Genomic DNA, 26,107 nt, shown 5'->3' on the forward strand with positions numbered 1-26,107 from the left:
TTAACAGCATGGCTTAGAAAGCTACAGTTCATCACTACTATATATAAAAAATACTTTATTGCTATTCCAAAATTATAAATTTTGCTTGCCTAAGTGATACATTTTCTTCTTTTGGGGAGCAGAGAGGGACTGCTATGTAATGAAGTCTGCAGGAGAATCGCCTGCTCTGAAAGTATTTGCAGTACTGTAGTACAAAGAGTGCTTTGGTTGTGTGGGGGAAGGTTTGATGGTTTCAGAATGGTGCCTGGATGCAGTGTGAAGCTGGCAAGCAAACAGTGCAGCTGGGGACTGCTGAAAGAGAGGCTGCAGGAGCATGGATATTTCATCCCTCACCTGGTGCTCTTGGCGGGACAGGTGGCGCTGTCCACGCAGCACTGTGGCAGCGACCGGCCGAGATCTGCCGAACGTTTTTCCCTTGCAGAACTGTTACCAGGGTTGGTTCTCGAACGTGGTTGGTGTGGCCTAAGCCAAGCTGGAAATAAATTGCAAATACACAGAGATTCAATTAGAAAGAGGAAGAGAGGAAGTCAAGATGATAATTTTTGTCTTGGATGGTAGCAGATATAAATAAGTTACTATCTGTACCAAGCAATGGCATCAAAATAATGAAATTAATTCTGATTTTCTCTATCAGAGTGATCCTCATAGCTTATACTGTCTCCTAAAAACTAAGCTGTAACAAGGCCATTCCAAATCTAGCAGACGAGTCTTAATGACTGAAAACATCTTTGAACTCCACTTCTAGAGAGGAAATAAATTCTTGGCAAGTTAAAAAAAAAAAACAACAGAATGATCTATAGAGCTTTTACTTAGAACACACTGATTTCTTGACTTTTAACATGGACTGCCTGTGTAACAGTAAATAAACAATTATAAAAACATACATAGAAGCAGATTCTCAACTCCGGATCTCTGTTCTTGGGGTCCGACTAGGACACCCAGTGTTTCAGTGGCTGAGCACCTCAACATCATCAGGCAGGATCACGTCAAGGCCCTGCCAGGGACCTTCCAAAGGTGTCTCAACATCAACTCTCTTCTCATTAAGATAATGTGCAACCACACTGTTGAGCAGCTTCCCCATCTGTTAATATAGTGATGAGGACACCACAGAGCTACTGTGAATAACACTGGACCTTGAACTTGAGGGTCGTTGGCTCTAGGGGCAGCTAGACGTAGAGAGGATTTACAGAGGAAGGAGATGTCGTTCGCATGTGGAGCTGAAAGCCACTGTAGTAGCAGGTATCTCAGACCTGCCCCACCAAAGTGTGTCCCTTCTCCACATACAGGATAGGCTGAACACATCAACCTCTTGAGTCTTTTCTCAACCTCTTACAGGCTCAGTTTACTACTCTACGTAATGGGAGTGACAAGACTTCCTGAACATACACAAACATACTTTGTATACTGTCATATTATAAAATATAGAAGTATTGTTTCATCCTTTCCATTTTCCAGATCAACTGATACTCCTAGTACCTAACCTCTTTTATTACTGTAGTGAAAATGATGATTAATCGTGATAGTAGCAAATACTGAATACTTACAAAGTGCTGTTTACTATGTGCTAGGCACTTCTCAGTGTGTGTAGGCACATATATATTCAGCGAATCCCCTTAACCACTTTACTGTACTGCCAGATTTTTTTTAAACCATGATATAACACTTACTAGACCATCATCAAGAGACAGAGAGGCACAACTGGACTCCAGATAATCAGCCCCACAGCAAAGTGACGTGCTTGAGGTCTTGTGTAGATATGCCGAGTTTCTAGCTTATCTCTTTGCCAAATGAAGAATGCTGTCAGATTTCTAGAACATGACAGAGCAGCAAGCGAGATAAATATGTACCTGCCCCTCTGAATTGCTCCCCCAGGCATACACATCTCCAGTTGATGCCAAAGCAAGTGTGTGTTCAGCTCCAACGGCCACATCTTCGATGACCACTCCAGCCAGGACAGGGATTTGCTGCGGTCGATTGTGATTGCGAGCACGCCCTTCTGGCAAGCCTATCAAGCGATCTGAAAAAAATAGCAAGAGGACATTTATGGACGGCACACCACAGTCCTTTTACATTTCCTGATGAGTCATTTAATGTCTATGGTGGTACGGCAATGACATACATAACTCACTGGGGCAAAAGCTGCTTTGCCAGTAAGGTATACCGGATTCTGAGCGAATAAAGTTTAAAACTGTTTCTTTGCAAAATGTCATGATCTCCTTTTTCATAAAAATAAATAAAATTTAATTTAAAATTTGTAGCTTATTTCAAACCAAGAGGCACCTCTAGCATCCTCATACTTGAGAGGACTGGCACGTAATTCACAGAGGCCCTAAAGTTCTTGCATTCTAAGAAAAGACATCATGCAACCTGTCCTGTCCTCAAATTTCCAGCCAACCTCTCCCCTTCTCTTTGCTGCCAAACTTCTACGAAGTGCAGGCCTGTCCCTGGTGCTTCACATGCTGTAGGCCTGTTTGGCTTGGCCACCTTCTGCAGCCTAACTTGCATTCTCACCACTGCACTGAAACTGTACTCTCAAAAGCCATGAATAGCTCCTAACTGCCTACACTGCAGCAGCCTCTTCTCCAGCTCTAGCCCATGGAGCTCCACTTTACCTTCTGATAATGTGGCCTCAGCTCCTTCTGCCCCTCAGAGACTCTGCACTGTCCTGGCTCCCCAACTACCTCTCTCTCCACTCCCTTCAAAGCCAGCTCTCCCATGTTCACCTGCCCTTTACTCACATTCCCTAGAGTTTTACCCTCCACTTTTTTCATGCCATATTCTCTCCCTGGGTTTCTTAGAGCTTATTAATATGGCTTTAACTACACCATTAGGAATTATGCAAACCTACATCTCCATAAACAATCTCCCTGGAGTTCCAGATCCAAATCCCCCGTAACTTGCTAGACTTCTCCATACATGTAGTCTAGAGTATATGGCCCCAGTTCAATATGACTAAAACTAAGCTCCTTATCTCTTTCACCAGAACCAACTTCCCCGGCCTCAGCAGCGTCCACGTTCTTCCAAGACTAGAAACTTCAATCACAGCTCACTTCTTCCCCCCTCTTCCTCACACATTCTTCGGTCACTACAACTTGAAAAGAAGTTCCGTTTACAAAGCTGAATATATTGCCAGGCAATCCCACTGTGGATGCGTAGATTTTGAACTTACTCAAGATCTGAATCCCAAATGCCTGTGAATTCCTAAGACCTGGATCCCCAGTCCCTGCAAGGGCTGGGAAGTGAGGCAGGATCTCGAGGAGCTCTGGTGGTCAAGGCAGTGTTTGTGGTAGCATGGCAGAGGCAGCAGAGAGGAGGAAGGGAAGGGCTTTGCCAGGAACTCTTCTGGCAAGAATGAAGGCTCTGGCACGAGGGGCCATCAATGGGGAGGAGAGTTTGTCCTTACAACAAATAGCATGAAAGTGGAGCAGAAAAGTAGCTAGTGAATGAAGGTTGTGTGGCCAATCATCACCCAGAATGAAAAATGACTCAGTTTAAGCACTTTCTATACAGCTGGAAGGCAAATGTTTCTGTAATACATGTGTGCACAAAATAAGCAATATAATTAATGCCTGGAAAATGCCCTACCTTGACCAAAGGTATACACATGACCATCTTTGGTCAATGCAACAGAAAACTGAGTTCCACACGCAACCTTTTTTATTCCAATTCCACAAAGGACATCAACTTTCTGCAAAATAAAAGCGTAAGGCACATAATTTAAAAAGGAAAATATAAAACACTCAAATTTGCCTACTGGCATGTATAAACTCAAGGATTATCTTCCAATAAAAATACTAATAGTCACTTACTTGTTTTCAGCCATATCCACACTCCTAAATGTTATTTTCTCATACTGCTCTGCAAACTACCTGAATTTGGGCGAATATTATAGGGGGTAGGGGACGTTTAACTAAAATCCCCAGGACCCCATGTGAAGTGGAAACATTCCTCTGGGCAACAGAAACCAAAGAGAATTCTATGGCTGTTTAAAGAACACCATAAGACCATGTAAAGCCGTGGGCTGCTCCCAGTTAGATTTTTTCTGCTTTCAGAGGTGACAATAACTGCTTTATATGTTCTCCAGAGAGGATTTCCTTCCTTTTTGTATCCCTAGCTGAATATTCACCAGTCTAGCTATCAAGATGTCACAGACTATATACGATAGTGAATCTGGAGTTGAATATAAATTGAATACTTGTAAATCATGCTGCTTGTTAAACGTGTTAGAAAAATCCACATAAAAAGGATTGCACAAGAGGTCTTCTGAAGAGCCAAGAAACCTTCTATAATGTGAATAAAGCCTCTAAATCATTTGTTTATGGACTTGGATTTCCTATTACTTTTTAAATGCACATACCTGTATAATTCAGTGGTAATAATATGCTGAAATGGCAGTCACAAGCAGAGAGTTACAAAACATTGTTCATGGTTCCCTCCATAAGACACCCCAGAGATATGTTTATACTTATTTCTTCTCTACATGGGAGGTAGTCCTACACTACTCAGCCCATGACAAAGACAGATGCTTGTCCTTGCAGCATTTTTATATCCAGTTTAGTAATTAATGCTTATTAATTACTTATTTTGATTATTTTAAATTACTTATTTAAAATAAGATCTGGAATGCTGGAAATTTAAGAATAAGCAAAAGAAGCTTCTAAATTTCATTATGAATTACCAAAAATGTTAAAGGTAAATTACTTCCAGCTAAGAAGAGGTACTGACATAGAAGAAAACCATGTTGTCTGAATCTCTAGATTAAAGCCAATACTGACCTGAGGTGAAGATTTTGCAGTGGAATTTCCTAAGCCTAGTTTTCCATAGTCCCCATCTCCAAAAGCCCACACCATGGAGCCATCTGCTGACACTGCCAAAGTATGGTTTAAGCCACAAGCCACCTGGAGAAATAACAGGGTGGTAAGGCAAATCACAATACCTAAAACACCCATTTCTGGGACACTCTGTCTTGACTTCAGTGAAAAATCTGGCTGTGTTTCCAAAAATTTTTATTGGTTTCAGGGCCTTACATATGTTAACCAAAATGTGTCATGAAGAAAAAAATTCCTAATGTCCACAAACAAAAAACAACCTTTTTCAAAGTAAAATCCTTCAAATATCTGTGGCTACCTCTGAATCAGAGAGCACAAAAGATAGGAAAAAGTACATATGATTAAAAAATACTCATTCACACCAGAGACAGTCTAAGGAATGATAAAAGATAAAAATAGTAAAAGATAAAAATATTTTATCTCATCTTCTTGTTAAGAGAGAGTCTCAAAATGTACAGGTCAGGAACAATTATTACTTAAGAGCAGCAGCTACCAATGATGCTGCAGTTCAGCCATCTACTTCCAGGATACTGAAGAGGAGTTACTATGTTGCTTAAAGCTTTCATATCAAGTGGTATTATGAAGAGGATTTTAAAATATTCACATCCTGAATTAAGACTTCCATTTGTTTATCAATTAGGCCAAACAAAATGTACATCAGGTTAAGTACGAGTGGTGATTCTAGTTTTCCTGAAAGGACAATGTCTAAGTGCACATAGGGGAAACAAGAAACTATGATCATATAGAACGTATTATTGATTTATTCCATGCCTGTCCAATCTGATACCCCTCCAGTGCAGTTACTCTCTCTGGAAGTTTTTTGTTCGAAGTGTTTCCAAGACCCAGACGACCGTAGTCACCATTCCCAAAGGTAAACAGTTTGCCATCTGATGTTACCACTGCTGAATGTTTGAAGCCACAAGACATCTACGAATAGAACAAACAAGAACAAAAATTTTAACAAGAGGGCATACTAAGAAAGAAATCAGTCCTTTTTGGTTATTAATACAGTAATAATCTTTAAGTAAACTTCACTGAAAACTCAGGATCTTCAAGACCAGTATGTCCTATCCACCCAAGTGGCCCTCCTGCTCCCCCAAGTCTGATCTACCTCAAAATCCTCAGGAAGACCAAGCTAAACAGCATACCTTGGCAGTGTTGCTACTCTTCAGCTACGCAGGGATGACCTAGACTATATGAGTTAATGAATAGGGAAATTCTTTGTAAACTGTAAGGTGCTATGTAACTTTACAATATTATTTTAGATCACAAATTGATTTTCCAGAAAATGTATATGAACTCAACCTTTGTAACGATAATGATAGGTTGAAAGCAAAGCTTTCCATTTAACACTATATCAAGAACTGTGGGGCAGGAGTTAAACCCCACTTCTTCCAAGGACCTGAAGCACCCTGGCCTGGGTCAACCAGCTGGCTCAGGAAAAAGGAGTCCATTCTAACACCAAAGCCCATTCAAACTCCTGAGACACTCAAGAATGACTCTGAACCACCAAAAACACTGGATCTTTTATGATGGGGTAATAAATTTTTACTACCGTTTTTCATTACCTAAACTTGAGAACTCAACACCTAGTATGTTTACATTCAAAGATAAACTTATCCAGGCGCAACTATGTCCCGCATGCCACAACTAAGACCCAGCGCAGCCAAATAAATAAATAAATAAACATTAAAAAAAAAAAAAAGATAAACTTATCCATATTCTGTCCGACCTGCACCACTTCTTCTCCCTGTAAGGCCTCAATCTGCCTGGGCCGCCGCTGCCTGTCGCTGTTCCCATGGCCGAGTTTGCCATAATCACCATCTCCCCAGCTAAAGACCTCACCACTTTCAGTCAGGGCCATTGAGTGTCCATCAGAACCACAGGAAGTCACCAGCTGGGTCACCACAAAGCCTGGAACAGAGCAGAAACCCAACAAGAGGTGCTGAATGTTAAAAGTCCCCTCTTTACTTGAAGCTGCTACAGAGTAATCTCACAGAATCAAAAAATACCACAACAGTACTTCAGAAATATAAACAATGTCTTTAATTTTAAATCAGATTTGCAGCCATAACCTAGAAAATTGGGAGCAGTCACATAAAATGATGATGACAAGGAAGAGGAGAAAGGTGATAGGAGCAGTTATAGTCACTAAAGATTATGTTCTAGCCACTCCTATAAATGCTTTACATGGATCGCTCATTTTCTATTTTCACACAGATCCTATGAGGCAGATATTATCATCACCACTTTTACAACTGGGGAAACTGAGTCACAAAGAGGTTTAGTAGCTTGTGCAAAGTACCCGAGGCAGGATCTAATAGAACCGAACAGGAACCAAGCCCTCCCATCCCTAGTGTTGTGCACTTCACACAAAGATCTGAAGGAAGAGAACTTAGAGCTACTCAAGAATTTGTTCTGAACTCATGTTACTTGTATGCTTTTACTTAAAAAACTCAATTTGCTCTCTTTGTAGGCTTCAGAGTCAGTAAAAGTTAACTTTAGGAACAAGCCGGGGGTCCGTGCAGTGGTTTTTCCAGAGGTTTTCGTTCTCCAAGTCACAGAGCACTCTGATGGGGATGCCCTTTAAAGTCTTTAGTACATAGGCACATTTCCGTATAAATTGATTTTTAACGTTAATGAAGTACATGCATGATTACTACTGCTATTAATAGTTGCCTAATTACAGTTTTGCAATTTTAAAGAATTTGTTTACAATCTTCAGTGTGTATTAACACAGCAATTCTAGCATGGCTATGATAAGTAACTTGCAAAATAATACAGCTCAAAATATGGAAAATTAAGGTTGTACATCCCTAAACGAGAATCTAAATATAAGTGAAAACCCTACATGACTTTATCTAGCAAAGGTTTGAGATGAGTTCTAACATAATAAGCAAACATTCCTACAGATAGGCCATAGTTTCCGATCAGCTTTTAACTGAGGATAATTTTACCTTGTAAGGCTGAAATAACTGTCAGCACATGAAGGTCATCTGAATTTCCTTGTCCTAATCTGCCATAACTTCCTTCCCCACAAGCCAACACTGTGCCATTGGCCTGTATGACAAAGGTACAATTCTGACCACATACAACCTAGTATAAAAACACATAATTAAATATATTATCTTTTATTATATAGCTTTATCATGCAAACATTTAAAATGATTCCATGTATACTTAGGATACCTTTATCGGTTCTTTTATCCTTTCATTAAAGGGGAAGGGTTGACATAACAACGGGGTTCCTATAAGCCCTTGATTATTATAAAACCTCTTACTTAACCAAGAGATGTATGAGGCTCATCTGATGATTTAAGATACTTTAGAAACATGTTATCTACAGGGCTTTCAGCCAACTGTGCAGAGTTTAAATAATAACATTAACAACAAAATAGATAAAAGAAGTAAGAGGAGAGGCTGATGGGAAAATAGTAAAGACTGGCTGGAGGCCACAAGAAGCAGAAATTGCAGGGGATATACACATGAAAGAATAGTGTATCCTGGGGCTTACCGAGGTAGAGAAGAATGGAAGAGAAAGCAGTGGCCTCAAGAAGGGTTTAGAAATATAGTAATTATTAGACGAGGGGAGGAGTGTCAATGAAATCTGGTTAAAGATCCCTGTAAGTTTATGGCCCCCAAAGAGAGAATTAATAATTACCAATATCTTAACTTCTATAAATATATGCTGGGCAGGCATAATGCATCATGATGTTAATTCATGATACGTGAAAACAAGAAAAATTTAGAAACTTATTAACAAAATCTAAGTCTGATAAAAACTCTAAAAAACTTTTATTTAGAAGCTATATACAAGCTATATATCATGACTTTCTTTGGTGATTCCTCGCAATAGACTATGCAATGGACAAACTTTATCCTACAGTAAGTTACTGACAGCAAGGGAATCAGAATTGTCAGTTCCCAAGTTTCTTCTACATTTCTTTACCCTGTTAGTTACCTGTTGGGCCTGTGAGAATGAGGGAGCTGCTGCAGGTACCATTACATTTCTTCCAGCTTCTGCCAGCTGTCCATGCCTGCCAGCACCCCACAGGTAGACATCACATTTACCTCCCAGGTGCCAGTCCTAGAAAACCACAATCAAGTCAAAATTTGATTCATTAATTCATTCAAACAAGTATGTACTAGGTACTAAGTGTGTACCAGCCTCTATGGGGGACACCAGGACATGAACACACAAGCATTTGCAACCAGAAGATTTACTAAGAACCACCATACAGTTATCTTTATCTTTACTGACCTCAGGTCTGGAAGTTGCCCAAGACATAATTTGTTCATCCATGCCATTAATCCATTTACTGTTATCCTGAAAGACAGCAAACACCAGGGTCAATTTTGCTTAATCAATATTTATGTTTTTGGGGGTTTTTTTTAGGAGGCCTTAAAAATGATCACTTATTTTTAAATAGGAAAGGAGAAGCCCAAGATCACATGGTCAGTTACAAGCAGCATGAAGACCAGAATGCAGCCCTCCCTTCTCCCAGGCCACGTTTTGAGAAAATCTTTTTGCGAATGATTTATCTGTTCTTAACAACTGAGTCTTAAAGAATTTGGTAATATTATGAGAATTTAAGAGCAGTTTCACAATCATGCCAAACTTGATTTTTAATATTCCCTTTACTATAAACACTTGCATTATCAACTATCACGAACACATTGGAGATTCAAAGCTAACCATTTCTGAGCACCCATAGGTACAAGGTCATCTGCAGGAGCCACCACCCCCGTGATCTCGTTGTATGGCTGTGGGCAGGTCACCTTTCTAGGCTGCAGCTTCCTCATCTACAAATGACATATTTGAGGCAAATGGGCTCAGAAGGATACTTCCTAATTAAAATATTCTATATTTAGATAATTTCCTTCAATTCACATGTCTCTTTTATACTGTATCTTTATTTATATATTCAAATGTTTGTTTATATAAATCTTAACTAGGTAAAGGGGTTGTTAGAGCAAGTGCTGGCCTGCACTATCTACCCCGGCATTTTATCTCCATCACAGTTTCTGTATCTAGACGCTTTCAAATACAATCAGAAAGAAATGACAACTAAAATGTTCTCTTAAACATTACTGAAGTGCCAAATAATTTAGAATCTATAATTGGAATAAATCTAAAAAGATGACCAGGAAAAGATGCTAAAAAATATTTATAAATATATATATACTGGGGGACCTTCAAGATGGCAGAGGAGTAAGATGTGGAGATCACCTTCCTCCCCACAAATACATCAAAAATACATCAAAAATACATCTACATGTGGAACAACTCCTACAGAACACCTACTGAATGCTGGCAGAAGACCTCAAACTTCCCAAAAGGCAAGAAACTCCCCACATACCTGGGTAGGGCAAAAGAAAAAACAGAGACAGAAAAATAGGGATGGAATCTGCAGCTTGGGGAGCTGTGAAGGAGGAAAAGTTTCCACACACTAGGAAGCCCCTTCACTAGCGGAGACGGGGCAGGGGGGTGGGCAAGGGGGAAACTTCAAAGTCACGGAGGACAGCGCAGCAACAGGGGTGCAGAGGTCAAAGCGGAGAGATTCCCGCACAGAGGATCGGTGCTGACCAGCACTCACCAGCCGAGAGGCTTCTCTGTTCACCCGCTGGGGCGGGCGGGGACTGGGAGCTGAGGCTCGGGCTTCAGGCTTGGGAGGTCAGAACCCAGGGAGAGGACTGGGGTTGGCTGCGTGAACACAGCTTGAAGGGGGCTAGTGTGCCACAGCTACCCGGGAGGGAGTCCGGGAAAAAGTCTGCAGCTGCTGAAGAGGCAAGAGACCACTGTTTCGGGGTGTGCGAGGAGAGGGGATTCCTTCCCTGTCTGCCCACAGAAGCACCACCTAAATGAGCTCCAGAGATGGGTGCGAGCTGTGGCTATCAGCTCGGACCCCAGAGATGGGCATGAAATGCTAACGCTGCTGCTGCAGCCACCAAGAAACCTGTGTGCAAGCACAGGTCACACCTCCCATGCCGGGAACCTGGGCAGCCCGCCACTGCCAGGGTCCTGTGATCCAGGGACAACTTCTCTGGGAGAACACATGGCATACCTCAGGCTGTTGCAATATTATGCTGGCCTCTGCTGCTGCAGGCTCGCCCCACATTCCAATTATAACTACTGTACCCCTCCCTCCCCCCAGCCTGCATGAGGAAGAGCGGGCTAATCAGCTGCTGCTTTAAGCCCCTCCTGTCTGGGTGGGAACAGATGCCCTCAGGCAACCTACATGCAGAGGCGGGGCCAAAACCAAAACTGAACCCCAGGAGCTGTGCGAACAAAGAGGAGAAAGGGAAATTTCTCCCGGCAGCCTCAGGAGCAGCGGATTAAATCTCCACAATCAACTTGATGTACCTGCATCTGGAGAATACCTGAATAGACAACGAATCATCCCAAAATTTAGGTGGTGCACTTTGGGAGCAACTGTAGACTTGGGGTTTGCTGTCTGCGACTGACTGGATTCTGATTTTTATGTTTATCTTAGTACAGTTTTCAGTGCTTGTTATCATTGGTGGATTTGTTTATTGGTTTGGTTGCTCTCTTCTTTTTTTAATTATTTTTATTTTAATAATTAAAAAAATTAGTATTACTATTATTTTTTCTTTTTCTCCCTTTGCTTTTGATCCGTGTGGCTGACAGGGTCTTAGTGCTCCAGCCTGGTGTCAGGCCTGAGTCTCTCTGGTGGGAAAGCTGAGTTCAGGACACTGGACCACCAGAGACCTCCTGGCCCTGTGTAATATCAATCAGTGAGAGCTCTCCCAGAGATCTCCAGCTCAACGCTAAGACCCAGCTCCACCTAACAGCCAGGAAGTTCCAGTGCTGGACTCCCCATGCCAAACAACTAGCAAGACAGGAACACAAGCCCACCCATTAGCAGAGACACTGCCTAAAATCATACTGAGTTCAAACACACAACAAAACACACTACTGGACGTGGCCCTGCCCAACAGAAAGACAAGATCCAGCCCCACCCACCAGAACACAGGCACCAGGTCCATCCACCAGGAAGCCTACACAAGCCACTGAACCAACCTCACCCACTGGGGGCAGACACCAAAAACAACGGGAAATACGACCCTGCAGTCTGTAAAAAGGAGACTCCAAACACAGTAAGTTACACAAAAAGAGAAGACAGAGAAATATGCAGCAGATGAAGGAGCAAGGTAAAAACCCACCAGACCTAACAAATGAGGAGGAAATAGGCAGTCTACCAGAAAAAGAATTCAGAGTAATGATAGTAAAGATGATCCAAGATCTTGGAAATAGAATAGACAAAATGCAAGAAACATTTAACAAGGAAGCCTAGAAGAACTAAACAGCAAACAAACAATGATGAACGACACAATAAATGAAATTAAAAATTCTATAGAAGGAATCAATAGCAGAATAACTGAGGCAGAAGAACGGATAAGTGACCTGGAAGATAAAAGAGTGGAAATAACTACCGCAGAGCAGAATAAAGAAAAAAGAATGAAAAGAATTGAGGACAGCCTCAGAGACCTCTGGGACCACATTAAACACACCAACATTTGAATTATAGGGGTCCCAAAAGAAGAAGAGAAAAAGAAAGGGTCTGAGAAAATATTTGAACAGATTATAGTTGAAAATTTCCCCAACACGAGAAAGGAAATAGTCAATCAAATCCAGGAAGGGCAGTGAGTCCCATACAGGATAAATCCAAGGAGAAACATGCCAAGACACAAATTAATCAAACCAACAAAAATGAAATTCAAAGAAAAAATAGTAAAAGCCGCAAGGGAAAACCAACAATTAACATACAAGGGAATCCTCATAAGGTTAACAGCTGATCTTTCAGCAGAAACTCTGCAAGCCAGAAAGGAGTGGCAAGACATATTTAAAGTGATGAAAGGGAAAAACCTACAACCAAGATTCCTCTACCCAGCAAGGAGCTCATTCAGATTCAACAGAAAAATTAAAACCGTTACAGACAAGCAAAGGCTAAGAGAATTCAGCACCACCAAATCAGCTCTACAGCAAAGGCTAAAGGAATGTCACTAGGCAGGAAACACAAGAGAAGGAGAAGACTTACAATAACAAACCCAAAACAATTAAGAAAATGGTAATAGGAACATACATATCGATAACTACCTTAAATGTAAATGGATTAAATGCTCCAAACAAAAGACATAGACTGACTGAATGGATACAAAATAAGACCCATATATATGCTGTCTACAAGAGACCCACTTCAGACCTAGGGACACATACAGACTGAAAGGGAGGGGATGGAAAAAGATATTCCATGCAAATGGAAATCAAATGAAAGTTGGAGTAGCAATTCTCATATCAGACAAAATAGACTTCAAAATAAAAACTAGTACAAGAGACAAAGAAGGACACTACATAAGGATCAAAGGATCAATCCAAGAAGAAGGTATAACAATTGTAAATATTTATGCACCCAATATAGGAGCAGCTCAATACACAAGGCAAATGGTAACAGCCATAAAAGAGGAAATCGAGTGTAACACAATAATAGTAGGGGACTTTAACATCCCATTTCACCAATGGACATATCATCCAAAATGAATATAAATGAGGAAACACAAGCTTTAAATGACACATTAAACAAGATGGACTTAATTGATACTTATAGGGCATTCCATCCAAAAACAACAGAATACTGTTCTTCTAAAGTGCTCATGGAACATTCTCCAGGGTAGATCATATCTTGGGTCACAAATCAAGCCTTGGTAAATTGAAGGAAAAATGAAATCATATCAAATGTCTTTTCCAACCACAACACTACAAGACTAGATAGCAATTACAGGAAAAAAACTGTAAAAAAATACAAACACATGGAGGCTAAACAATATGCTGCTAAATAACCAAGAGATAACTGAAGCAATCAAAGAGGAAATCAAAAAATACCTAGAAACAAATGACAATGAAAACACGATGGCCCAACACCTATGGGATGCAGCAAAAGCAGTTCTAAGAGGAAATTTATAGCACTACAATCCTACCTCAAGAAACAAGAAAAATCTCAAATAAACAACCTAACCTACGTACAGCTGATTCACTTTGTTATGAAGCAGAAACTAACACACCATTGTAAAGCAATTATACTCCAATAAAGATGTTAAAAACAAAAAAACCCCAAAAAACCCTAACCTTACACCTAAAGCAATTAGAGAAAGAAGGACAAAAAACCCGCCAAAGTTAGCAGAAGGAAAGAAATCATAAAGATCAGATCAGAAATGAAGGAAACAATAGCAAAGATCAATAAAACTAAGAGCTGGTTCTTTGAGAAGATAAGCAAAATTGAAAAAACATTAGCCAGACTCATCAAGAAAAAAGGGAGAAGACTCAAATCAATAGAATTAGAAATGAAAAAGGAGAAGTAACAACTTCTGCAAAAATACAAAGGACCATGAGAAATTACTAAGAGCAACTATATGCCAATAAAATGGACAACCTGGAAGAAATGGACAAATTCCTGGAAAAGCACAACCTTCCAAGGCTGAACCAGGAAGAAACAGAAAATATAAACAGACCAATCACAAGCACTGAAATTGAAACTGTGATTAAAAATCTTCCAACAAACAAAAGTCCAGGACCAGATGGCTTCACAGGCAAATTCTATCAAACATTTAGAGAAGAGCTAACACCTATCCTTCTCAAACTCTTCCAAAATACAGCAGAGGGAGGAACACTCCCAAACTCATTCTACAAGGTCACCATCACCCTGATATCAAAAAAAGTCAAAGATACCACAAAAAAAATAAAACTACAGGCCAATATCACTGATGAACATACATGCAAAAATCCTCAACAAACTACTAGAAAACAGAATCCAACAGCACATTAATCATACACCATGATCAAGTGGGGTGTATCCAGGAATGCACGGATTCTTCAATATATGCAAATCAATCAATGTGATACACCATATTAACAAACTGAAGGATAAAAACCATATGATAATCTCAACAGATGCTGAAAAAGCTTTCGACAAAATTCAACACCCATTTATGATAAAAACTCTCCAGAAAGTAGGCACAGAGGGAACCTACCTCAACATAATAAAGGCCATATATGACAAACCCACAGCCAACATTGTTCTCAATGGTGAAAAACTGAAACCTTTCCTCTAAGACCAGGAACAAGACAAGGTTGCCCACTCTCACCACTCTTATTCAACATAGTTTTGGAAGTTTTAGCCACAGCAATCAGAGAAGAAAAAGAAATAAAAGGAATTCAAATTGGAAAAGAAGTAAAACTCACTGTTTGAAGATGACATGATACTATACACAGAGGATCCTAAAGATGTGATCAGAAAACTACTAGAGCTAATCAATGAATTTGGTAAGGTAGCAGGATACAGAAGTAATGCAAAGATATCTCTTGCATTCCTATACACTAATGATGAAAAATCTGAAAGAGAAATTAAGGAAACACTCCCATTTTACCACTGCAACAAAAAGAATAAAATACCTAGGAATAAACCTACCTAAGGAGAAAAAAAGACCTGTATGCAGAAAACTATAAGACACTGATGAAAGAAATTAAAGATGATACAAACAGATGGAGAGATATACCATGTTCTTGGATTGGAAGAATCAACATTGTGAAAATGACTCTACTACCCAAAGCAATCTACAGATTCACTGCAATCCCTATCAAACTACCAATGGCATTTTTCACAGAACTACAACAAAAAATTTCACAATTTGTATGGAAACACAAAAGACCCCAAATAGCCATAGCAATCTTGAGAAAGAAAAAGGGAGCTAAAGGAATCAGGCTCCCTGACTTCAGACTATACTACAAAGCTACAGTAATCAAGGCAGTATGGTACTGGCACAAAAACAGAAATATAGATCAATGGAACAGGATAGAAAGCCGAGAGACAAACCCAGGCACATATGGTCACCTTGTCTTTGATAAAGGAGGCATGAATATACAACAGAGAAAAGACAGCCTCTTCAATAAGTGGTGCTGGGAAAACTGGATAGCTACAGGTAAAAGAATGAAATTAGAACACTCCCTAACACCATACACAAAAATAAACCCAAAATGGATTAAAGACCTAAATGTAAGGCCAGACACTATAAAACTCTTAAGAGGAAAACACAGGCAGAACACTCCATGACATAAATCACAGCAAGATCCTTTCTGGCCCACCTCCTAGAGAAATGGAAATAAAAATAAACAAATGGGACCTAATGAAACTTAAAAGCTTTTGCACAGCCAAGGAAACCATAAACGAGACCAAAAGACAACCTCAGAATGGGAGAAAATATTTGCAAATGAAGCAACTGACAAAGGATTAATCCCCAAAATACACAAGCAGCTCATGCAACTCAATATCAAAAAAATCAATCAACCCTCTCCAAAAATGGGCAGAAGACCTAAATAGACATTTCTCCAAAGAAGATATACAGATTGCCAACAAACACATGAAAGGATGCTCAACATCACTAATCATTAGAGAAATGCAAATCAAAACTACAATAAGGTACCACCTCACACTGGTCAGAATGGCCATCATCAAAAATCTACATACAATAAATGCTGGAGAGGGTGTGGAGAAAAGGGAACACTCTTGTACTGTTGATGGTAATGTAAATTGATACAGCCACTACGGAGAACAGTATGGAAGTTCCTTAAAAAACTGAAAATAGAACTACCATATGACCCAGCAATCCCACTACTGCACATATACCCTGAGAAAACCATAATCCAAAAGGAGTCATGTACCACAATGTTCATTGCAGCTCTATTTACAATAGCCAGGACATGGAAGCAACCTAAGTGTCCACTGACAGATGAATGGATAAAGAAGATGTGGCACATATATACAATGGAATATTACTCAGTCATAAAAAGAAACGAAACTGAGTTATTTGTAGTGAGGTGGATAGACCTAGAGTCTGTCATACAGAGTGAAATAAGTCAGCAAGAGAAAAACAAATACCGTATGCTAACACATATATATGGAATCTAAAAAAAAAAAAAAGTTCTGACAAACCTAGGGGCAGGATAGGAATAGATGCAGACATAGAGAATGGACTTCAGGACATGGGGAGCGGGAAGGGTAAGCTGGGACGAAGTAAGAGAGTAGCACTGAGATATATACACTACCAAATGTAAAACAGATAGCTAGTGGGAAGCAGGTGCATTGCACAGGGAAATCAGCTCGGTGCTTTGTGACCACCTTGGGGGATGGGATAATGAGGGTGGGAGGGATATGCAAGAGGGAGTTGATATGGGGATATATGTATACATACAGCTGATTTACTTTGTTATACAGCAGAAACTAACACAACATTGTAAAGCAATTATACTCCAATAAAGATGTTTAAAAAATAAAACAAAACGAAATGAAGGTACCTTTTACAATGTTATTGTAAATAGAAGAAATACAGATAAGCTCTAACAGGGGAAAAATAATAAATACACACACACACACACACACACATATATGCACACACACACACACACATATATGCACACACACTAACAAGGTACCTATAGACAAGAAAATGAGAAAATGTGACCATGTCATTGAAAACCAGCACATTTATAAGAGCTCCACAATTCTCATAATCAATCCCTGTCACCAAAGAAGACTTCCATCAGATTGAAAGTGAGTATCTGAACGCAAAATATTTTAAGTTTATATAAGGGTGTGCTTCTTGCTCTATTCAAGCTAGCAAATACTTATTGAGGGTCTGCTACTTACTAAACATCCATAATACAATCTCAGTTACATATAACAGTAGCTCATACTACACTTACCATTAGGAGTACAAGTTCATCCTCTGGAACAGGCTCTAGATCGGGAACAGTAAAAGATTCTGGAAACTGTGCTCCATTGGTCAGGGCTTCAGCAGCTTTTATGGTGGTTGAGAAACATTCTAACCAGGCCCACTCATTTGGATTCCACGATGCAGGGTCAGGGAGGCAGTTCTGGTGGTGTGGTGGCACTGGAGGATTACACAGCAGCTGATCCAGATGAAGTCCCACAGCAAGGGAAGCCAGACATTGCATATAGGGGCTGTGAACAAGCTGGTCACCACAAACCACATGAGGCTAAGAGAAAATGCAAGGATATTATGCTGAAGAGCCTCTGCCAAATAATATAAATTAGCCTCCTGCATTCTGAAAGCCTGTAGTCATATTTTAACTTTACTGTTTTTTTTAAGCTTTTTACTTTGAAATAATTTTAGATACATAGAGAGTTGCAGAGATAGTACAGAGAATTCCTATAAACCCTTCACACAACCTTCTGTAATGCTCACATCTTATATAACCATGGTGCGATAATCAAAGCTAAGAATGTAACACTGGTTACAATAATAACTAAATCACAGAACTTTATAGGGTTTCCCACTAATGCTCCTTTTCTTTTATTTTCTTTTTAAAAAATATTTATTTATTTATTGGCTGTGTTGGGACTTAGTTGTAGCGCGTGGGCTCTAGAGGGCCCAGCTTAGTTGCCCCTCAGCATGTGGGATCTTAGTTCCCCAAACAGGGATCGAACCCGCGTCCCCTGCACTGGAAGGCGAATTCTTAACCACTGGACCACCAGGGAAGTCCCTAATGCTCCTCTTCTGCTCCAAGATTCAACCCAGGACACCACACTGCATTTAGCATATTTTTCATTACAGTTTTTCTTGAATTAAAAAAAAAAAGGCAGATAACTGAACCATGGAGACCTGCTCCCTCTCACATTTCCTCCTTTACCAAAAGAACCCTGGTAGCCATCAAAGACAACCTTCTTCCCTGGCCCTCCCTAGATGTACTAGAGCAACTCTGTGAGAGACTGAGCGATTCAGTAAAGAAAACATGGGCAAACCTCAGTGAAATTAACTGGGTGTGGTTAACAGCTGATAAGATTAATGTAGCATGGCAAAAAAAAAAAAGGAAAAAGGAAAAACCCCAGGTGAGCTCTGCCTAGGAGCAGCATACTGTGACTACTGAGGGCTGAAAGACAAGCTATACAGGATCATGGCCTGGGCAACAAGTCCAAATTCCGTAATTTCCCATTCTAGTATTTAATGACCTTACTTAATTCAACCTTACCTCTTCTACTAAACTTTCCACAAGGATTCACCTGATAAAGTGGACAGGATGTTCACTCTGATGCCCATATCCATTCCCCCTCCCAACTGTGGGATGGCAAAGCCACACAAAAATAGATATATGGGTCAGAAAAGGGAAGATGATATACTCTGAGGTACAGGGATTTAAAGAAGTTTTGGAATGAATAAATAATCTGACATGAATAATAGAGACACTATACAAATTTGAGGGTTATTTAAAAATTTTACTCCCACTAAAATAAAGTAAAAGCAGGCTTAGGATTACTAAACAACTGTTTTAGACATGAATTATCTTCATGTGATTCTGCCCAAACAGCCCCACTTATTTTACTCAGACCTCATACTCTCAAGGGATAAATTCAAAGCTATAATTCCAATTCCAAAGCACCAGTCATCTGTAGATCTGCAAGAACGAGTGTAATCAGTTACCTTTTCATAGGCATACTGCTCCTGAAGCATCACGGGGAGCCGCTCCAGAAATGCTCTCATGCAGGGAGCCATGTTTAATCCCAGAACACCCTGTTGTTTCAGTGCTGTCCTACAGGTTGCTAAAACATGATTGGCAGCAGCCCATTCTGCTGTACAATTCACGACCAAAACATCCTGATGAAAAATAAACCATGCCACATGATATTTGTTTAAATAAAAGAGAGACATTCCATCACCGTTCATATATGAGAAATTCCTTCTAGTAATACATTAAACACTTTTGCTTTTTGGACATTTTATGCTATACTTTTAATGCCTATGAACTTCAAAACATCTTAAATTTTGTCTAAGGTAAAAACAAGTGAGTAACTGTAAAATGTGTGAACTACCATGGATTAGCTGATTCTTCTTAAAGAGAATTATTTGCTAGCTCATAGGACTTGTAGGACAAGGTATCTAGTATATTTTAAGAGTCTGACATGACCACAAGGATACTAGAGGAAGTAGTACTCTGCTGAGGGACACACATCTACAAGAGAAGCAGCACTGCTCTGTGGCTCTATGGTTTATTCTATGCAGGCTACTACTGCCTATGGTCTGATTCTATATTTTACTTCTAGTAGGACTGTTCATGCAGGTTTTCAGCTCTATTTTAATATTACCACATATTAACCACATAAATGTAAACCAAAGCAGCACATTGACACTATTCATTAAGGGTATGAAAAGCAATACTGTAAGAGATACTGTCATATCATAGAATTATTTCACAGTAGAGGGCTAGTATTTTTTAGTAGAACATTAAATTTGAAAGCCAAGATATATTCTGTATAGTTGAGTTAAAGGTCTTTGAGGTAGTCCTTCTTTTTGGGGAAAATTCTTTAGATAATTTAGTGCTGTCTCAAAAATCATGGCAGAAAGTAATAAATTCTCTTTATAATTTCCAGTGGAAAGTCATTCAATAATTAAGCATTTTTCCCAAAGTATAGGGTACAGGAGCGTACCAGGTTCTAGTTTTCCTTCTGCCACTAAACAGCTGCATTATCTTGGGCAAGTAATAATCCCTCTGGATATCATTTTTTGCCTCGGTAAAGTGGGATGCTTGGACTACGATTTTTAAGATACCTTACAGGCTAACAACTTACAACTTGATATGATTGTAAAATTACCTTTGATCTATTTGAGCAAGCAGCTACCCCAACATCTGGAATCCATACTGTGGTCTGAATAGCTCCAGAGCCAATCACAACAGTTTGCAAGACAGAGCCATCCTAAAATGAGATGTATTTATCAATATACACTACTTATCTAGTTAGCCATTATTTACATTTTAAATTTATACTTCATGTTCACAAAAACTTACTGTAAAACCTACACTTTAGGTACATTTGGCAATGCCCAACTGCATACTACTATCCAATTTTCTAGAGCCTTTTCTAAATGATTTTAAAAATACATCATTAAGAAAAAATAAGGGCAGGGGAGCCTTCAAGATGTCAGAGGAGTAAGACGTGGAGATCACCTTCCTCCCCACAAATACATCTACATGTGGAACAACTCCTACAGAACACCTACTGAACAGTGGCAGAAGACCTCAGACTTCCCCAAAGGCAAGAAACTCCCCACGTACCTGGGTAGGGCAAAAGAAAAAAGGAAAAACAGAGACAAAAGAATACGGACAGGACCTGCACCTCTGGGAGGGAGCTGTGAAGGAGGAAAAGTTTCCACACACCAGGAAGGCCCTTCACTGGCAGAGATGGGGTGGGTGAGGGGGAAGCTTCGGAGCTGCAGAGGAGGGCGCAGCAACAGGGGTGCAGAGGTCAAAGCGGAGAGATTCCGGCACAGAGGATCGGGGCCGACCAGCACTCACTAGCCTGAAAGGCTCATCTGCTCACCTGCCAGAGCAGGTTGGGGGCTGGGAGCTGAGGCTCGGGCTTCGGAGGTCAGACCCCAGGGAGAGGACTGGGGTTGGCTGCATGAACACAGCCTGAAGGGTGCTAGTGCGTCACAGCTACCCGGGAGAGAGTCCAGGGAAAAGTCTGGACCTGTCTAAGAGGCAAGAGGCCATTGTTTCGGGTGCGCAAGGAGAGGGGATTCAGAGCACTGCCTAGACGAGGAGATGGGTATGAGCTGCAGCTATCAGCGTGGACACCAGGCACAGGCGTGAGACGCTAAGGCTGCTGCTGCAGCCACCAAGAAGCCTGTGTGCAAGCACAGGTCACTATCCACACCTCCCCTCCCAGGAGCCTGTGCAGCCTGCCACTGCCAGGGTCCCGTGATACAGGAACAACTTCCCCAGGAGAACACACGTTGTGCCTCAGGCTGTTGCAATGTCACGCTGGCCTCTGCCGCCGCAGGCTCGCCCCACGTCCGTACCCCTCCATCCCCCCGGCCTGAGTGAGCCAGAGCCCCCTAATCAGCTGCTCCTTTAACCCCATCCTGTCTGGGTGGGGAACAGACGCCCTCAGGCAACCTACATGCAGAGGCGCGGCCAAATCCAAAGCTGAACCCCGGGAGCTGTGCGAACAAAGAAGAGAAAAGGAAATCTCTCCCAGCAGCCTCAGGAGCAGCGGATTAAATCTCCACAATCAACCTGATGTACCCTGCATCTGTGGAGTACCTGAATAGACAAGAAATCATCCCAAAATTGAGGCAGTGCACTTTGGGAGCAACTGTAGACTTGGGATTTGCTTTCTGCATCTAATTTGTTTCTGGCTTTATGTTTATCTTAGTTTAGTATTTAGAACTTATTATCATTGGTAGATTTGTTTACTGATTTCGTTGCTCTCTTCCTTATATATATATATATATATATAATTTTTTTTTCCTTTTTCTTTTTGTGAGTGTGTATGTGTATGCTTCTTAGGGTAATTTTGTCTGTATAGCTTTGCTTTTGCCATTTGTCCTAGGGTTCTGACTGTCCGTTTTTGTTTTTTTTTTTTAGTATAGTTTTTTAGCAATTTTTATCATTGGTAGATTTGTTTTTTGGTTTGCTACCTCTCTTCTTTCTATTTTTTATTACTTTTTAATAATTTTTTTCTATTTTAATAACTTTATTTTATTTATTTATTTTTTCTTTCTTTCTTTCTTTTTTTCTCCCTTTTCTTCTCAGCCATGTGGCTGACAGGGTCTTGGTGCTCCGGCCTGGTGTCAAGCCTGAGCCTCTCAGGTGGGACAGCCGAGTTCAGGACATTGGACCACCGGAGACTTCCCAGCCCCATGTAATATCAAATGGTGAAACCTCTCCCAGAGATCTCCATCTCAACGCTAAGACCCAGCTCCACTCAACGACCAGCACGCTCCAGTGCTGGACACCCCATGTCAAACAACTAGCAAGACAGGAACACAAGCCCACCCATTAGCAGAGAGGCTGCCTAAAAACATACTAACTTCACAGACACCTGAAAACACACCACTGGACATGGTCCTGCCAACCAGAAAGACAAGATCCAGCCCCACCCACCAGGCACCAGTCCCCTCCACCAGGAAGCCTACACAACCCACTGAACCAACGTTAGCCACTGGGGGCAGACACCAAAACACAACGGGAAATACAAACCTGCAGCCTGCAAAAAGGAGACCCCAAACACAGTAAGTTAAGCAAAATGAGAAGACAGCAAATAGACAGCAGATGAAGGAGCAAGGTAAAACCCCATCAGACCAAACAAATGTAGAGAAAATAGGCAGTCTACCTGAAAAAGAATTCAGAGTAATAATAGTAAAGATGATGCAAAATCTTGGAAACAGAATGGAGAAAATACAAGAAATGTTTAACAAGAAACCAGAAGAACTAAAGAGCAAACAAACAATGATGGACAACACAAAAAATGAAATTAAAAATTCTCTAGAAGTAATCAACAGCAGAATAACTGAGGCAGAAGAACGGATAAGTGACCTGGAAGATAAGAGTGGAAATAACTATGGCAGAGCAGAATACAGAAAAAAGAAAGAAAAGAATTGAGGACAGCCTCAGAGACCTCTGGGACAACATTAAACACACCAACATTCGAGTTCTAGGGGTCCCAGAAGAAGAGAAAAAAAAGGAACTGAAAAAATATTTGAAGAGATTATAGTTGAAAACTTCCCTAATATGGGAAAGGAAATAATCAAGACCAGGAAGTGCAGAGAGTCCCATACAGGAAAAATCCAAGGAGAAACATGCCAAGACACATATTAATCAAACCAACAAATATTAAATTCAAAGAAAAAAATATTAAAAGCAGCAAGGGAAAAGCAACAACGAACATACAAGGGAATCCCCATAAGGTTAACAGCTGATCTTTCAGCAGAAACTCTACAAGCCAGAAGGGAGTGGCAGGACAAATTTAAAGTGAGGAAAGGGAAACACCGACAGCCAAGATTACTCTACCCAGCAAGGATCTCATTCAGATTTGACGGAGAAATCAAAAACTTTACAGACAACAAAAGTTAAGAGAATTCAGCACCACCAAACCAGCTCTACAACAAATGCTAAAGGAACTTCTCTAGGCAGGAAACACAAGAGAAGGAAAACACCTACAATAACAAACCCAAAACAATTAAGAAAATGGTAATAGGAACGTACATATCAATAATGACTTTAAATGTAAATGGATTAAATGCTCCAACCAAAAGACATAGACTGGCTGAATGGATACAAAAACAAGACCGTATATATGCTGTCTACAAGAGACCCACTTCAGACCTAGGGACACATACAGACTGAAAGGGAGGGGATGGAAAAAGATATTCCATGCAAATGGAAATCAAATGAAAGCTGGAGTAGCAATTCTCATATCAGACAAAATAGACTTTATAAGACTATTACAAGAGACAAAGAAGAGACGAGAGACAAGAAACAAGAGACTATATAATGATCAAGGGATCAATCCAACAGACAAGAGACTACATAATGATCAAGGGATCGATCCAAGAAGAAGATACAACAATTGTAAATATTTATGCACCCAACATAGGAGCACCTCAATACATAAGGCAAATGCTAACAGCCATAAAAGGGAAAATCGACAGTAACACAATAATAGTAGGGGACTTTAATACCCCACTTTCACCAATGGAAAGATCAACCAAAATGAAAATAAATGAGGAAACACAAGCTTTAAATGATACATTAAACAAGAAGGACTTAATTGATATTTTAGGACATTCCATCCAAAAACAGCAGTTTACACTTTCTTCTCAATTGCTCATGGAACACTCTCGAGGAGAGATCATATCGTGGGTCACAAATCAAGCCTTGGTAAATTTAAGAAAATTGAAACCGTATCAAGTATCGTTTCCGACCACAATGCTATGAGACTAGATATCAATCACAGGAAAAAATCTGTAAAAAATACAAACACATGGAGGATAAACAATACACTACTAAATAACCAAGAGATCACTCAAGAAATCAAAGAGGAAATCAAAAAATACCTAGAAACAAATGACAATGAAAACATGATGACCCAAAACCTATGGGATGCAGCAAAAGCAGTTCTAAGAGGGAAGTTTATAGCAATACAATTCTACCTCACGAAACAAGAAAAATCTCAAATAAACAACCTAACCTTACACCTAAAGCAATTAGAGAGAGAACAAAAATACCCCATAGTTAGTAGAAGGAAAGAAATCATAAAGATCAGATCAGAAATAAGTGAAAAAGAAATGAAGGAAATGATAGCAAAGATCAATAAAACTAAAAGCTGGTTCTTTGAGAAGATAAACAAAATTGACAAAACATTAGCCAGACTCATCAAGAAAAAAAGGGAGAAGACTCAAATCAATAGAATTAGAAATGAAAAAGGAGAAGTAACAACTTCTGCAAAAATACAAAGGACCATGAGAGATTATTACAAGCAACTACATGCCAATAAAATGGGCAATCTGGAAGAAATGGACAAATTCTTGGAAAACCACAACGTTCCAAGACTGAACCAGCAAGAGAAAATATAAACAGACCAATCACAAGCACTGAAATTGAAACTGTGATTAAAAATCTTCCAACAAACAAAAGTCCAGGACCAGATGGCTTCACAGGCGAATTCTACCCAACACTTAGAGAAGAGCTAACACCTATCCTTCTCAAACTCTTCCAAAATACAGCAGAGGGAGGAATACTCCCAAACTCATTCTACAAGGCCACCATCACCCTGATACCAAAAAAAGACAAAGATACCACAAAAAAAGAAAACTACAGGCCAATATCACTGATGAACAAACATGCAAAAATCCTCAACAAACTACTAGCAAACAGAATCCAACAGCACATTAAAAGGATCATACACCATGATCAAGTAGGGTTCATCCCAGGAATGCAAGGATTCTTCAATATACACAAATCAATCAATGTGATCAACCATACTAACAAACTGAAGGATGAAAACCATATGATCATCTCAATAGATGCAGAAAAAGCTTTTGACAAAATTTAACACCCATTTATGATAAAAGCTCTCCAGAAAGTAGGCACAGAGGAAACTTACCTCAACATAATAAAGGCTATATGTGACAAACGCACAGCCAACATCATTCTCAATGGTGAAAACTGAAATTATTTCCACTAAGATCAGGAACAAGAAAAGTTACCCACCCTCACCACTATTATTCAACATAGTTTTGGAAGTTTTAGCCACAGCAATCGGAGAAGAAAAAGAAATAAAAGGAATGCAAATCAGAAAAGAAGAAGTAAAATTGTCACTGTTTGAAGATGGCATGATACTATACATAGAGAATCCTAAAGATGCTACCAGAAAACTACTAAAACTAATCAGTGAATTTGGTAAAGT

General features: G+C 40.0%; 1 protein-coding gene across 7 annotated transcripts in view; it reads right to left on the minus strand.

Annotated features, from left to right (window-relative positions):
* The window catches only part of HERC1 (HECT and RLD domain containing E3 ubiquitin protein ligase family member 1), a 220,530-nt gene that overhangs the window by 13,122 nt on the left and 181,301 nt on the right, over positions 1-26,107 (minus strand). For all 7 annotated transcript variants that reach the window (XM_073801133.1, XM_073801132.1, XM_073801130.1 and 4 more), the window contains 12 exons: positions 20,510-20,611; positions 19,341-19,514; positions 17,605-17,898; positions 9,091-9,156; positions 8,791-8,916; positions 7,787-7,925; positions 6,562-6,743; positions 5,601-5,756; positions 4,776-4,898; positions 3,586-3,688; positions 1,848-2,017; positions 334-472 (listed from right to left, as the gene is read on the minus strand). In XM_073801133.1, the coding sequence (XP_073657234.1) occupies positions 334-472; positions 1,848-2,017; positions 3,586-3,688; positions 4,776-4,898; positions 5,601-5,756; positions 6,562-6,743; positions 7,787-7,925; positions 8,791-8,916; positions 9,091-9,156; positions 17,605-17,898; positions 19,341-19,514; positions 20,510-20,611 (1,774 nt within the window). The remainder of the gene's footprint in view (positions 1-333; positions 473-1,847; positions 2,018-3,585; positions 3,689-4,775; positions 4,899-5,600; positions 5,757-6,561; positions 6,744-7,786; positions 7,926-8,790; positions 8,917-9,090; positions 9,157-17,604; positions 17,899-19,340; positions 19,515-20,509; positions 20,612-26,107) is intronic.

Source organism: Tursiops truncatus, chromosome 2 (assembly GCF_011762595.2).
Source record: "Tursiops truncatus isolate mTurTru1 chromosome 2, mTurTru1.mat.Y, whole genome shotgun sequence".
Classification (NCBI taxonomy): domain Eukaryota; kingdom Metazoa; phylum Chordata; class Mammalia; order Artiodactyla; family Delphinidae; genus Tursiops; species Tursiops truncatus.